A 15,376-nucleotide genomic window follows, 5' to 3' on the forward strand; every position below is an offset into this window, starting at 1 on the left:
TCACTGTTGTGCCATATTTTCTCCACTTGATGATGACTGTCTTCACTGTGTTCCATGGTATATCTAATGCCTTGGAAATTATTTTGTACCCTTCTCCTGACCGATACCTTTTAACAATGAGATCCCTCTGATGCTTTGGAAGCTCTCTGTGGACCATGGCTTTTGCTGTGGGGTGCGACTAAGAAAATTTCAGGAAAGACCAACTAAAGCAGTTGAACTTTATTTGGGGTTAATCAGAGGCTCTTTAAATGATGGCAGGTGTATGCTGACTATTTAACATGATTTTGAATGTGATTGCTTAATTCTGAACACTGCTACATCCCCAGTTATAATGCAACCACATTATTTTTTTTTTTTTTAGTTTTCCCCCCTACACCTAAAAGATTTCAGTTTGTTTTTCAATTGAGTGGTACAGTTTATAGGTCACATTAAAGGTGGAAAAAGTCCTGAAATTATTTATCTGTCTAATTTTTTTTATGTATATCTTTTACATCACCAAAATCCTAATGGAAAATGCCCTTAAATTGTTTGATAATATTGTGACACCTGTGAAGCATCTCTGCCTCCTTTGGGAATGGAGAGGACAGCCCACCTAGCAGCTTCTATTGTAAAGGGCCATACAACACCATCTAGCCATGCAACGCCTTTGTGTTCTTATCACAGTGCAGTTCGCTGTATGCCCTCACGCGTACAGGCTGCAGACTGCCTCACTCGGTTTAGTGCCGTGTTGGGTTCCAGTTTTGTTGTCTTTCTGCTGGTGTTTTCACCAGCCTGGTTCTCTGCAGGTAGGGGGCAAGTGTACTGGGAACTTCCTGGAGGTGAGGCCAGCGAGCCCTCGGCCCAGTTCATCCCTACATCCAGGGGCTCTGTGAAAAACAGGGCTCACTGACTCTCCGCTCTCTGGGTTTTGCCTCTGGTCTGCCGCTGCACTTGGTTCTGTGGTAGTTCTATTACTATTGCCTACCTGCTTACTGTCAAGTGCTTTTATTACACTTGTAATAAAGTTCTCAGTGGGTCCTTGGTCTGTTTTGCCTGTGTCCTGTTCACTTGACGTCACGGAGGTCTGCCTTGGGCCTCTGGCAGGTGACAGTTCTACGTTTATCTTACCACATCACAGTGACATAACACAATCAAAATATACAGTACGACCAAATGAATGTCGGATTTGCCACAACAATCACAGCAACGAATAAGCTTTTTTACACTAGTACTATAGATTAGGAAACCATTAGGGAACCCAGAAGAAACATAACAGTAGATGGGCATTAGGTTGAACCTTGTAAATCCTTCTGCTGAGATAATTTGCAATTAACTGGCAAAAAGCAACCAAAATGCTACTTAAAGAGTCCCTGTAATATCAAAAAAATATTGAAACGTCTTTATATCATATGAAAGGTTTTGATTAGTGGGCTGTGAGTGAGTGTTGAGACCGCCACCGATCACTAGAACAACGAGAGAAGAACCCACATAGAGTGCTGTCTAATAGACTTTCTGTTGAGCCAGTTTCCTGCAACAAGGAGAGACAGCACTCTCCTTGTTCTAGCAATTGGTTGGGGTCTCAGCACTCAGGCTCCCCCCACCAATCAAAACCTTTGACGTGTTGCTATGACATATTTAAAGTTTTTTCAAAGTACGGGAACTCTCTAAGTTACATCCTTGGAGAAGAACCCTCTAAGTTACATGCTTCAAGAGAAGTTATAGATCCTTAAAGAAGGACTTTTCAGAGAATAAATAACTTAAAATGTAACTAAATATTCAACAAATTCTGCATTAATCAATAGTACAGTGTGTGTACACGAGGACTAACATTATCCCCACCCCCACTATCCGAACATATAAGGCTCTACCCCAACATCCAAACTTTCAACTCACCTTTTCAGGAAAGCCAACCATGTGCAATGAGCATGCTGCCACCACGCAGCCACATGAGCAGCCTATACCCTCACCTACTGTGTTAAACCCTATTGTAAGCTCTTGTGGGTAGGGTCCTCTACCCCTCTGTACCAGTGTGTTAATAGTTTATTGTATTTTTATATTTGTGTAACCCCCTCTGGATGTACAGCGCTATGGAATTAATGGAGCTTTAAAATAAATAATAGTAATATCATCATTTCTGGCCACTACATGACTTGTATCTGGCATTTTTAGAAGTTTTCCTTTGTTCATAGTGAATGGAAAGATTTGCACCTGTTCTGTGTTTTGGACCTGCACCTGGTTTTGGCTCACAATCACTGATCAAACAATAACTGTGTGAAAGCGGCCTAGGATGCAGATTTCCGAGGTTCTACTGAACCAAACTTAAGGCACTGTATGTTCAACTAAAAGTGGAGTCTGAAGGGAATGGAGAAGATATACTTGAGATGTAAACTCCTGCAACAGCTGGTCAGTGTATCCTGGGAAGCCAGTATTCTAGTCTAAATAAAATTACAAGGTTCAATATGATAACTTTACAACGGGGAGGAGGGGGTGAAAGGGAAGGACAACAAAAATCTTCATGAATATCAATCTGGCTCTTTTCCTCTCAAGTCTACATATTCATGTAAACACAGATCAACACATGATCAGGTCATTCTGCCAAACATACTCCTGTGTTACTTTGTTCTGTGCCGAACGCTGTCTTCCTCTCAGATAACACTTGAAAGCAGAAGCCTGCTTAGTATATTTTATCTGTCACTGATCCAGGATTTCTTCTTTCTAAGTGCCATTCAAACCGCAGTATTAGGTTTCTCTCAAATTTATCTGGTGGTTTGTGAAAGATAAGTGCAAAATTCGACTTGCAAGCTCCCTTAAATCCTCTTGTTTAATTGTGCCTATGTATTACGGAGGCCCACCTGTGGTTTGTTATTACAAAGTTATTGTAAGTTATAGATTCTGCGCGGTTACAGAATGCACAACTTCACGTCGTAGTTAAGATAATGCACGCTGGAATGTTATACATTATTTGATCACGTCCTCTGGCCTACTCTAATAAACATACCAATGCTATGTATACAGAAAGCATGAGTCAAAATTGGAAATGTAAACTGTGGCCTTGTGCTAATGTTCCTTGGGATAATCTGCCTATATTGATTGGAACGCGTGTAGCAGTAAAACAAATAATCAGGAGCTTATTACTGGTGGGTGTTAATAGGCACATCTACGCCATGTCAAACAAACCACAGCTCTTTCCACTCGGGCAATTGAACGGAGTGATACGGCTGTATTTGGAAGGCTCTGATCAGCTGAGATGATGGAATTTGGATGGCTGCTAATATCTAGTATAGGCTGAAGAAGGATGTGTTGTTAATGTATAATATGCCAAAAGTATTTCACTTGTCAGTCGGAGCCTCTGTGCTTTTGGCTGCCATACTTCCAAAGACCATTCGAAGGGGGTTTCTCAGACCACCAACAAGGACGCAAAGTACAGCATGGACAATTTAGGATTTAAAGGGGTTGTCCCATCTCGCAGTTACTAAGGCCGACCACTAGGTAGCCAGGAAACAGGGTTGCAGGCCGGAGGTCCGCTGTTTGAGTAGCTCCAGTTGCAGTGCAGTGCAAGTTAGATAAACAGTATAGCTCGCTGTGCTACGCTGTTTCGTAGCTCCCATGCACCACTCGTTCCCAGCCACCTGGTGGTCGGCGCTTAGTTCCATCTTGCCTTCGTAATGACAAGGCAGGACAACCCTTTTAGGGACAGTCCATCCTTGTATATAAAAAAAGAAGGAAGGACAGCGCGCCTAGTTTGGTGAGCAAAGGGTGCACGTCTCCGGAGAAGTGGTAAGTTCCTCCACAGGGATCAAATGATCGTCAAAAGTAGAAAAAATTGGGTGGAGACAGCGCGTCCTCAAGTAAAGATTTATTCCAGATGCAACATGCTTGAAAAAGGCTCTAATATCCAAATCGTTGCATTTGGAATAAATCTTCACTTGAGGATGCGCTGTCTCCACCCAATTTTTTCCATCCTTGAATATAGACTGGATATTCCTGCTCAATCAGTTGATGACCACAGGTCCAGTGGCTGAAAACGATAACGTTCAGCTAATGTCCAGGGAAGTTGCAGAGAGCTGCACATTTTCAGCTGCAGGAGAAATGTTGCACTGCATCGCAACCATTCAAAGGGTTGGCTGACCGTAGTCAGGCAGGGCTGAGGTCAGGGCAGGCAGAGTACATGTTAGGGCTCATGCCCACGGTCATTGCCATTTTTGTGGTCCGCAAAACACGCATACCGGCAGCACGTGTTCTGCATTTTACACAGCGTCCTGACCATAAATCAGACAAAAATAGGACATGTTAAATTTTTTTGCGTGGCAGCGGAACAGACATACAGATGCGGACAGCACACTGTCCGCATCTTAAGCAGCCCCATTGAAGTGAATGGGTCCACATCTGATCCGCAAAAGATACGATTCAGATGCGGACCAAAAACACGGTCGCATGCATGAACCCTAATATGGTAAACAGTCTGAGGTCAGCGCGGGAGGCAAAGGGTCAATATGCAACAAAATGGGCAGACAACAAAGACGGCAAACCTTAGCAGGCTAGTAACCTATTTCTCAGGCTTCCTCCTACAGAGGAAAGTGTCTTAAGTTCCCCAAGGTGGCCAGTCATATACTGGTGCATATCAGGGTGCACTAACGCTGGTCCTTGAAGAGCCGGAGGAAGCATGCATGAGCCCTACAGGCAGAGAGGAAGAAGAAGCTTTGCTGGCAAGAAGCAGGCCATAGCCTGCGTGGAGTGACAGAGCAACCCTGCGGACAGACTTAAAGGGAAAAAAGGGAGAACGAGATGCCGCGCCGTTGGGACACAGACCAGGGCAAAGAGAAATCTTGACAGGGCCAGGGAACGGGATCGTTCTCTGCTGGCACTGTTGGAATTCAAAATATCGCGCCTGCGCCGTACCTGTCTTCAATCGGCGCAGGCGCACTGAAAGGCGGCCGCTCGCTCGGCCGCTCCATCTTCAATGCGCCTGCGCCGGGTGTAGATGTGACGTCATCGGCGCAGGCGCATTGAGGATGGAGCGGCCGCCTCTCAGTGCGCCTGCGCCGATTGAAGACAGGTATGACGCAGGCGCGATATTTTGAATTCAAACAGGGCCAGCAGAGAACGATCCCGTTCCCTGGCCCTGTCACTCACACAGCGGAGGGGGCGTCTTTAGGATCGGAGGATGTGGCTGCTACCAGCAAGTAGCCGCCCTACTTGCTGGTAGCAAGGTAATTTGCATATTTAAAAATTATGTTTTTAACAAATTTTACTGAACAGAAATGATTATTTAGCTTATGTATGCAGAAATCGCACTATAGGGATTATAAGTAAACTAAAAAAAAAAAAAAAAAAAAGATTTAGTGGGGTGATAGAAGCCCTTTAAGTGGACACTGGTTTGTATGACATATCCCTAATACTATAAAATTCTTCACAAACTACAGGCATAGCTTCACACTATAGGTTCATAAAAATTAAAGTCCGATTAGTGGTAAAATGGCTGGCAAGCAAATATCCATGACCTGTCCTAGACAGTGATGTCAGGACAATTCTAGAACACACATAACTACTGCATGTAAGAAATCAGAAGCACCAGCATGTTTTAATTTTTAGCTGGAGGTATGCATCATCTTAATACTCTGCAAGCACCATCTTACCTGCTAGCCATGTTCCATTCCAATGCTGGATTCTGAGATCCTCTGTCTGCTTCAACTAGAGGTCCCCCATGGCTACTCTCCTTCTCCGGTTTCAGCTGCTCCCACTGGGCAGTACCAATGTTAATCGACTGCAGATCAATTTGATATTGCCTGTCTTCCACTTCTGACCCAGGATCTCGAAGGATGCCTAGATTCAAGGCACGCCTAAAATAAAGTTAGTGAAGTTAGAGAGATTCTGCTTGGCATTAAAAATGTACACATAGATGAAGGTTTATGAAAACATCTTTGTTAAAGGGGTTATCGTAAGATATGCCATCAATATTAAATGAGTGGAGGTCCAAAACTAAGCTGTTTGGACCGCACTGCTCCGGCCTCGTCACTGTTTACACTGCTCCGTACTGCACAAAGCCGTAGGTTTTGTCGCGGCTGTGCCTGGTATTGCAATCAAGCAAATGGCACAAAGCGGCAACCCGACGTAATACGCTATGAAAAGTTTGGCGTTGTGCAGTACAAACCAGTTTAAACATGAAGGGCTCATGGTGTTCGCAGAAGCGCTTTGAACAACTAGGGTGCCAATATTCATATCCCAACCGTTCTAATATTGATAGCCTATCCTAAGGATAGCCCATAAAACCTGGAAAACCCTCTTTCTGAAAATACCACAAAACATATCCCAGCAAATCCACTCAATTTCCTCTCTTCCGCTAATGCTATTTAGCCACATTTTGGGAAAACTGAGAAATATATAAGGATTTCTTCTATATGTGCTCCAAGAGTTCAGTCAAGTACTCCAAAGATGAAGAAGAAAACCGCCAGCGTAAGGAGCCCTCCTCCTTGTTCCCGATAATTGGACTGAATACTAAATGTATATAAACTAAAAATTGGCGTGGTGATGAAAAGCAGGAAGTGGCTTGCGCTCCTGTAATTTGCCCACTGGCTCCTGGTATTGCCCATACGGCACAGGTAGGTTTAGGGTTAGGTCCCGAGCGACTTGGCGCGGTGCTCGCGCTCAGACATGTCTTCCACAGTAGGATATGTTGGCTAATCTCTCAATTTTACATCAATATGAGGGTTTAGTAAGACCGCAGAGTGCACCAGTCTTTGTATAAGTTATTGTTATTCTGAATACTAACTGGTCTAATTGGGACTTTAGGATACTTTCAAACGGGCCTAATTTAGCCCAGGATGAGTGCCGAATGACAATATAATAAGTCAACTAGTGCTTGTTAAAAAGCCCTTTTACATGGGCCAATGTAAACTGTATGGGAGATGAATGATGATTAACACGATTGTTAAGACCCCTTGCCGTTTCCATATTATCGGTAGCAGTTTCACTGTTTACTTGCCAGCAACAGTGAATTTTTGGCCCACATTTGTTTGCTGGCTGATCGCTGCCATGTTTACATGGGTCGATGTGCGGGAATGTGTGTTCTTATACCCCTAAGGCAGATACAGTACAGTTTACAGGATCAGCTAAAAAAAAAACATTGAAGTTAACATTTTTCTTTGATATTTCAGCCCACAGTCAAACGTTAGAAAGTTAACTAAGCGCTTGGTATGGAGGCTGTAATTAATAGCCTACATCCTAATACTGCTGCCCATATTCAGGCAGCTAACCTACTTTTTATGGTTTTACTGACGGCGTTAAGAATGATGTCATTTATTTCTCTAACCAAGCTGGTCTTATGAATTTGTGTACATTAATTTATGCTGCAAATCACTGAGTGACATCAGATCATACGTTAATATACCTATTTGCTTTGGCTGATCCAAATATAAAGTTGAGGTTTAAATCTGGAAATGTTAGCTACAACACAAAGCCCTCACTGACATGTTATGCCAAGACAAGCGACTTTTTCTACAATGTTACACTGAGAAAATCTTACGAGTGAGTCTTAGACAGTTTAAGTAGCAGAAGCGGAGAACTTTACTATAAGACTGCTGATCATGAACTGTCAAAAGGGAATCAGAACTACTGTGATGGCATTACCATGAGAGCTTCCAATTTAGAACTATGAAAAGGGTTCTCTGGAACTCAGATATTAGACATCAATCAATCTGACCTCCAGGACAACTGGAGCATATCTGTAATTCTTGAAAGAACCCATTTAGGCTACTTTCACACACGCGTTTTGGGCGAATCCGTCATGGATCTGCAAAAACAGATCCGTTACAATAATACAACCGCATGCATCCATCATGAACGGATCCGTCTGTAACATAGCCAAGATGGATCCGTCATGAACTCAATTGAAAGTCAATGGGAGATGGATCAGTTTTCTATTGTGCCAGATTGTGTCAGAGAAAACAGATCCGTCCCCATTGACTTACATTGTGTGCCAGGACGGATCCGTTTGGCTCAGTTTCATCAGACGGACACCAAAACGCTGCAGGCAGTGTTTTGGTGTCTGCCTCCAGAGCGGAATGGAGACTGATCGGAGGCAAACTGATGAATTCTGAGCGGATCCTTTTCCATTCAGAATGCATTAGGGCAAAACTGATCCGTTTTGGACCTCTTGTGAGAGCCCATGACAGATCTCACAAACGGAAAGCCAAAACCCTAGTGTGAAAGTAGCCTTAAATATGTTACTCATCTAAATAAATCCTATACTGCAACTGTGCCCTCAAAATTAACTTGTCCTGTTTGGTTCCCCTCCGCAAAAAAAATAAAAAATAAAAGACTAAAAAATAATGAAGGATGTGCTCTCCTGAATGTAGATACCCAATGGCAAAGGTAGGTTTAGAGTAGGACCTGCCTGATTGAGACCACCTTGGTGCTGGTAGGCAAGCACAGATGTGTTTTGATCAAAATAAATTGGCTGAGAGTCTCAGATTTTATATAAGAATGAGGGCTTAGTCCATATATAATGTTTGTATCTATTGTATTAGTGCATTATTTTCCGTGATTTTTTCTTTATAAATGTAGCCATGTACATCCGCATATTTAGTTATCATATCGTGCAGGATGTTTTGTATCTTTTTTTTGTGATTTTTGAAAAATTTTCTTGAAGGAGTGGCACCGCCTATCATCTGGAGAGCAGCATTTTTGTGCCCCTTTGAACCCCCTATTCCTACAGGCGGCCTTGATTAGGTGGTACATATAGATGTTTGTGCTCCTCCTCTCATTGTTGCACACATAGATGACTAGGAGCAGCACACTATATGTGCAGGGTCTCCTCTTCTGAATATAGATGCCCAAAGGTATAGGTAGGTTTAGAGTAGGATCAAAAAATATTGCCTGAGAGTCTCAGATTTTATCATATCAGAGCGAGGGGTTAGTCCATATATAATGTTTGCTTCTATTGTATAAATGCATTATTTTCTGTGATTTTTCTTCTAAAAAATAATTGTGTCACACTAAATCTCAAAATACTAACTGGCACACTTCAACCACATCTTTGCCCTGAGCACTCGGACACATTGGAAAGTGATAATTTAAGCTGCAGTGAGTTGAATCCTTTGCGCTTTTCCCTAATGCTTCCAGTGCACCTAATTGCAATGGAGGTTTGCTACACAGTGTCACCGTACGTATCGACTATCAACTTGGAGTCAAGTCTATTTTGATTGTTTCATTGGAAGAAAAAATGATGCCGTTTATATATATGATACCTTGATCATATTGTCCCAAAGGAGCAGTTCTAGAAAAAAAGGTTATTGCTGTAATCGGTATTATCTTGGCAGCAATTTTTCAGTAAGCATTTAGATTTGCTTTTCACCATCAGTGAAGAATACAGATGTATGCGTTTCAGAAACCAAAGTCGCGAATGCGTTGCCAAGTACTCAATAAACAAAGCATTTTATCAACTATCCGGTGACTTGCTCGCTTGGCTTGTTTGTGGATACAAATTATAATGTGCATTTATGAACATTCGCGGCAATCAAACATACAGAACTGAACCCGGACAGAAGGGTCATGAACGGGACGCTGATTTTTTTCCTGGATAATGATCTGTGTGCGCACAGTGGACTGATGTGGTCTAGACAACAGGAATCCTTTTTTGTCTTCCTTTTCTGGCTTCAGTGTACGACTATTGCAAAATGTATTGCTTAACATCTCTCCTTGAGACAGACATAGATCCAAAGCCTGAAAATAGACTCAATTCCTCCTATTTTTAACAAAAGCGGACGTATAAATCACAGAAATCTCCAGGACAACTGCAGAGAAATAAGCAGCCCTAGTAGACCTGATATTTTACCATATGAGAGAATGGACCACCCTGAGTTGTCGGGGGAAAGTTTCTGAAACAATCTTGATAAGAAGAACAGATTAATTGCTGCCGGTCCGCAAGTAAAAACTGAATTTTAATTTTTTTTATTTTACATTTTTAATGAAAATTATCAGACAATTAAAGTCAACCAACTCTCCCAAACACATTATTTATGGAGCTTCAAAGTGCTGTATACCTGAGACCGCCAGCCAGTTTTCACTTTCTCGCTATAATAACACAAGGCATGTCGGTAAGCTATTCCAATGTTTCCTGACCGATGTGGTCCAGCTGCCCAGACTTAGAAAGAAAGGTCAGCGTTGCTAGTTAATTGTGTCTCCCTCAACCTCCTGGATTGCATGGGACTGTAACATTACCCCAATTACTTGAGCAATATTGATCAAACCTCCATCACTTCCCTTTCTGTATTGGTGGGGATCCCAGAGGCTGGATCCTCACTGACCAAAATATTAGGACATATTAAATTATGGGAATACCCCTTTAATCTTGAGGGATAAAGGCTGAGGCTAGCTGAGTACACAGACAGAGGCAGGGAAGTAGTACTATAAATGCCTATATTATTTACAGGCAAAGGCAAGGTGGTGGTACTCTCTGTTCCTACAGATGAAAGAGGTATCCACATTAAGATACCCCAAATTAACAACCTAAAAGAGAAAAGATTAATTTCCCATAATGCACAAAAATGTTGCACCATTTCAGGTGATGTGCCTAAAATAGTATGAATAAGACATGAAAGCAGTAGTGACATTTGTATTGCTTTTCACAGAATCAATAAACAGCACTTTTATGGTTTGATCACACGTGGAGTAAACACTAAGGTTTTGACCCATGCAAATCCATGCCGGCAAATCTGCAATGCTTACAGTTTTAGGGCTCTTTCACACAAGCGTGTCCCTTGCGGGAATCAAGCTCAATGTAAGAGAGGGATAGTTCGTTCTGGACTTAGGAAGTGCATGACATGATGCTGTGTGCCTCTGACCGACCTTTCTCTAACGGAATCATACTGACATAAAGCTGTCAGTATGATTCTGGTACAGAAAGGTCATGCAAAGGGACACAGCATTGGATTATCAATAATGATAATGCTGTGTGCTTCCTAAGTCCAGAACGCATGATCCCTCTCTAGCACAGAACGTGACTCCCGCAAGGGACACGCTCGTGTGAAAGAGCCCTTATAGTACCATCAAAGTGGATAAGGTTTTAACAAATCTCATCTATACTACAATTTACAATCTGTGGCAAGGTGAAATTTGTGGCAAATCCAAAACTATAAAAATAACTGCAACAAATCCAGACTAGAATTTCTGTAATACGATGTAAAAACATTAGAAATTTGGTTACAAGATGATCTGTGGCAGAAGTCTGAGGCTGACACAGATTTTTGCTGCAGATGTCCTGCAAATATGCAAACAGTTCCACAGGAGGATTAGCCCCATTGTCAAGAAAACTCTTATTCTTCTCAGGGATTTTTTTTTTCTGTGTAGCGCATGTGAATTGGGTATAAAATCTCTTTTTACTAGCATTGATGTGGAATGTTAGTGGATTTGATGAGAAATTAGGTGCTCAATGAAAACACTGCTTTACGTGCAAAACATATGCAACACAAAGCAGCAAACATTTTTATTCCTGATATTTTTGACCTGTTAGAAAGGTGCATGATGTAATCTGTAGTGAATTTAATCTTCTCTATTCATTCCTATGAGACATTGAGGCTCCCGAGGAAATACAAAGAGAAACTGACTTCCTGTCCTCACATAAGATGCTGTGTTATTATTTGGAGAGTCAGAGTGCTGGTCACATGACACAGCTGAGGATCAGAAGGGAGGGGGTAGCTCACAAATACAGACACCGGTAAGAAGATTACATTCAGTACAGATTACATTATGTACTTTTCTAGCAGATCAAAGAATAAAATTTATTGCGGGAGTTGTTCTTTAAAACATGAATTATACTGAACTGCCTTAATGCTATACTTGGGCTACTTTCACATCTGCAGCTGGCTGGCCTCTGCATATTTTACGGGTAGCGGCCAGATCTCTGCCGGACCTAATTATAGTCAATGGGGTCCGGCGGGCAAGCAGCAGTATCCGGCAATGCCAGATCCGGAAAACTCCAGCAGGCTTATCTATGCTGGAAAACTCTGTCCGAGAGCCAGCCACAGATGTTAAACTAAAATTGTGTGGATCCATCGACTAACAAAAGATGGTCTTTTTAGACAGGAACCTGGGACTAGACATACAATATGCACTCAAAGCAATGTAGTGTCCAGCTATACTATGCTTTACCCATAAACTTGACTCTGAGCACCCCTGCAAATGCAGAGTTTTTGGAGGGCTGCAACCTCTCCATCGGTCCATCTACTTGCACACTATCTACTTAGTAGCGGGAGTGCAGGATATTACAGCTTCACTCCGAACGGGATGAAGCTGCAATATTCTACATTGCCACCAATAAGCAGATGGCGTGCAGGTAGATGAAGCCACGTAAACAATGAAGAGATGTGGTCCCTTCAAACAACACATTGGCGAGGGTGTCGAGAAGTCAGATCACCAGGATCTAATATTGATGAGCTATTCTGAGAATAGGCTATCAATATTCCAGAAAAATTCCTTAAAATTTTAGGGGATGTTCGCTAGTTTGTGGAAACCTTTATCACATGCATAGCAGGTAGATTATCACTGGGCATGACAAGTGTGAACGGAACCCACAGACAAAAGAATTATACTAGCTCTAAACTTATAATTCACTACTAAACAAATCTGGTTCTGTTGCCCAAGAATGCTCCGTAAAACACTGATCCAACATAGCAAACAGCATAGTAATATTTTGGATTTCTGTACAAGCGGAAAAACTTAAGCACAGAACAGAAAAAAATAATAACTTTTTGGCATTTGTCCTTAGGTTCTCAAAGGTTCTGTTTTTCTCAGGGTTTTGAAGCTATTATTTAAAAAATGTGTCTCTCCAAGATAATAGATGAACTTGCTCTCCCAAAGCTGATGAGAGCATAGCACAGTCCCTCGTAGGGATGCCTTTAATCTTCCAGGCCGCAGGTGCCTGTGTAAGAGCAATATTAGGCTCAGCTTCTGCCTCTTGGGAGGGAAGAGCACAGAACACAATACTAATCCTTGGATGTCTTAAAAACAGAGGCAGGAAACCAAGATGAAACTTAAAACGAGCCATTTGCCTTAGCAACGCAAATGTCAGGTCTTAAACGTGTCATCCAAAACCCTGTGCAATATTATGACACCGTATAATTACAAGCATGTAAAAATGTTCATTTTCCTCTGTGCAATCATTCGGACTAAGCAGCAAATAATGAAACGAATTTCAAGATGGAGGGAGGAAGGACATAAGAAGGACCATTGTCGCTATACAAATGTTTAGTTTAGCTAAAATCATGTACTACAAACCTACAGCAATAACCTACAACAATAAAATACAGAATCAAGACATCTGGCAATTTTTTTTCAACTCTGAGAATGGTAAAGAGCATCTGCCAGCAGGATCAACCCTATTAAACCAGGTATATTGCTTTTGTAGGATTGATTATGCTGATTAAAATGATATATGTCTTGTGAAAATTGGTTGCAGGATTCCTAAGGAAAAAAAAAGAAAGACTTATTCTTCATGAAAATTAGGGCTTCAGTGCACTGAAGGGTGGGGCCTATCCCTTAGGTGCATTCAGTACCTCAGTATTAAAGCACTGGCCACGCCCCTTGGTGAACTGAACTCATTTGCATAAAGTTTTTTTCCCTCACAACTGATTTTCCCAGATATCATTTTAAAGGGGTTTTCCGGGACTTTATTACTGATGACCTATCCTCTTGTAAAGGTCATCAGTATCTGATCGGTGTTGGTCCAACACCCAGGACCCCCGCCGATCAGCTGTTTGAGAAGGCACTAGCACTCCAGTGAGCATGGCGGCTTTCATTCTGCTCAGCAAGCACAGCGGCTATGCTTGGTATTGTGCTGAGTCCTGTTGAAGCGAATAGGGCTGAGCGCGATACCAAGCACAACCGCTATACTATGTACTGCACTGTGCTTGGTGAGCAGGGAGAAGACCACGGCACTCACAGGAGCGCAGGTGCCTTCTCAAACAGCTGTCGGACCCCCACCAATCAGATACTGATGACCCATCTTGAGGATAGGTCATCAGTATCTAAATGGCGGAATTAAATCTATGGCTGTTAAGAACTGTCAGAGATTTCTGCCTTCATTTGTGCCTGAAAAAAGCCATACCCACTTTTTAGAAAGTGATGAGAACAGTTAAAAAATGCCACTTGTGACAAAATTTACTGCAAACATGACGTTTGAGACTTTTTTACACCACAAAAGAGATGATACATTATCCCAATGTACCACCTCACATTAGAATGCACCAGGATGTCAACCCTTTGCAAAATAATTAACCATTTTGATATAAAATCAACCAAAAGCACAGTATTTTACTGCGCATAAAAGTGACTCCATAATAGTGCCAAATCTTGTATAGTGTAGGACATGATAGCATTCTAACTTTAGATAGCATGTCCTTTCACTCGTTCATCAGATAATCAACAGCACCTTTACACCCCAGATAACTTCTATGAACACTCGTTAGCAATTATCTGTCGGATTCACGGCCAGTCTTAAAGGGTCCTTAATCCTCCAGATTGTGCTGTGGCTATCTGCTTTCCTAGAGGCAGAAAGAGCTGCTTCATTCAGTGTCACGACAGAGAACTGTATTCTTTGCAACTACAGATAAAACACTGGTGAGATAAAAAGTATAAATCAGGGTGCTCAAAGTATTCCATGTTAAGGGGGTTCTACAGTTTGTTTTAACTGATGATCTATCCTCTGGATAGATCATCAGCTTCTGATCGGTGGGGGTCCGACACCCAGGACCCCCGCCGATCAGCTGTTTGAGAAGGCAGCGCCACGGCCTTCTCACTGTTTACCGCAGGGCCTTGTATTGACTGGCCAGGGCGGGGCTAAGCTCCATTCAAGTGAATGGAGCTTGGCCGCGCCCAGGCCAGTCAATACTTATTGTGACGTCACTGGGCCGGCGGTAAACAGTGAGAAGGCCGCGGCGCTGCTGGAGCGCCGCTGCCTTCTCAAACTGCTGATCGGCGGGGGTCCCGGGTGTCGGATCCCCGCCGATCAGTTAAAACAAACTGCAGAATCCCTTTAAATGAATAAATGAATGGGTATACCGGTATGTAACAGTTTAGTTTGCACAACTATTTTCAGAGTAAAATGTATTAATCATACAGAACCCGGTTTGTCTATAACTGTTTTATAGAATCCTGCCTGTCCAAGCTGATAATTGGTAGGTAGTAATGAATATCTGCTGTTGCCTGCAGCTGTACTCACTATAAAAGTAGTTCAGTCTGTTCATTTCAGAACAGTGATTTAGTACAACAAGCAATGCATGCGTATTAAAAAGAAAGATACAAAGCTTTTACAATTTCCTAATATGGTCCATAAAAATCAAGAAGACACCCAAATACAGAGGTCATCCATTTCCAAACCCAGTGTGGATTACAGATGTAGACT

At 42.2% G+C, this 15,376-nt stretch overlaps 1 protein-coding gene across 5 annotated transcripts in view; it reads right to left on the bottom strand.

Annotated features, from left to right (window-relative positions):
- The window catches only part of VPS13B (vacuolar protein sorting 13 homolog B), a 988,099-nt gene that overhangs the window by 344,834 nt on the left and 627,889 nt on the right, over positions 1 to 15,376 (bottom strand). For all 5 annotated transcript variants that reach the window (XM_044295329.1, XM_044295331.1, XM_044295327.1 and 2 more), the window contains one exon: positions 5,616 to 5,819. In XM_044295329.1, coding sequence (XP_044151264.1) covers positions 5,616 to 5,819 — 204 coding nt within the window. The remainder of the gene's footprint in view (positions 1 to 5,615; positions 5,820 to 15,376) is intronic.

The sequence above is a fragment of the Bufo gargarizans genome, chromosome 5 (assembly GCF_014858855.1).
Source record: "Bufo gargarizans isolate SCDJY-AF-19 chromosome 5, ASM1485885v1, whole genome shotgun sequence".
Taxonomy (NCBI): domain Eukaryota; kingdom Metazoa; phylum Chordata; class Amphibia; order Anura; family Bufonidae; genus Bufo; species Bufo gargarizans.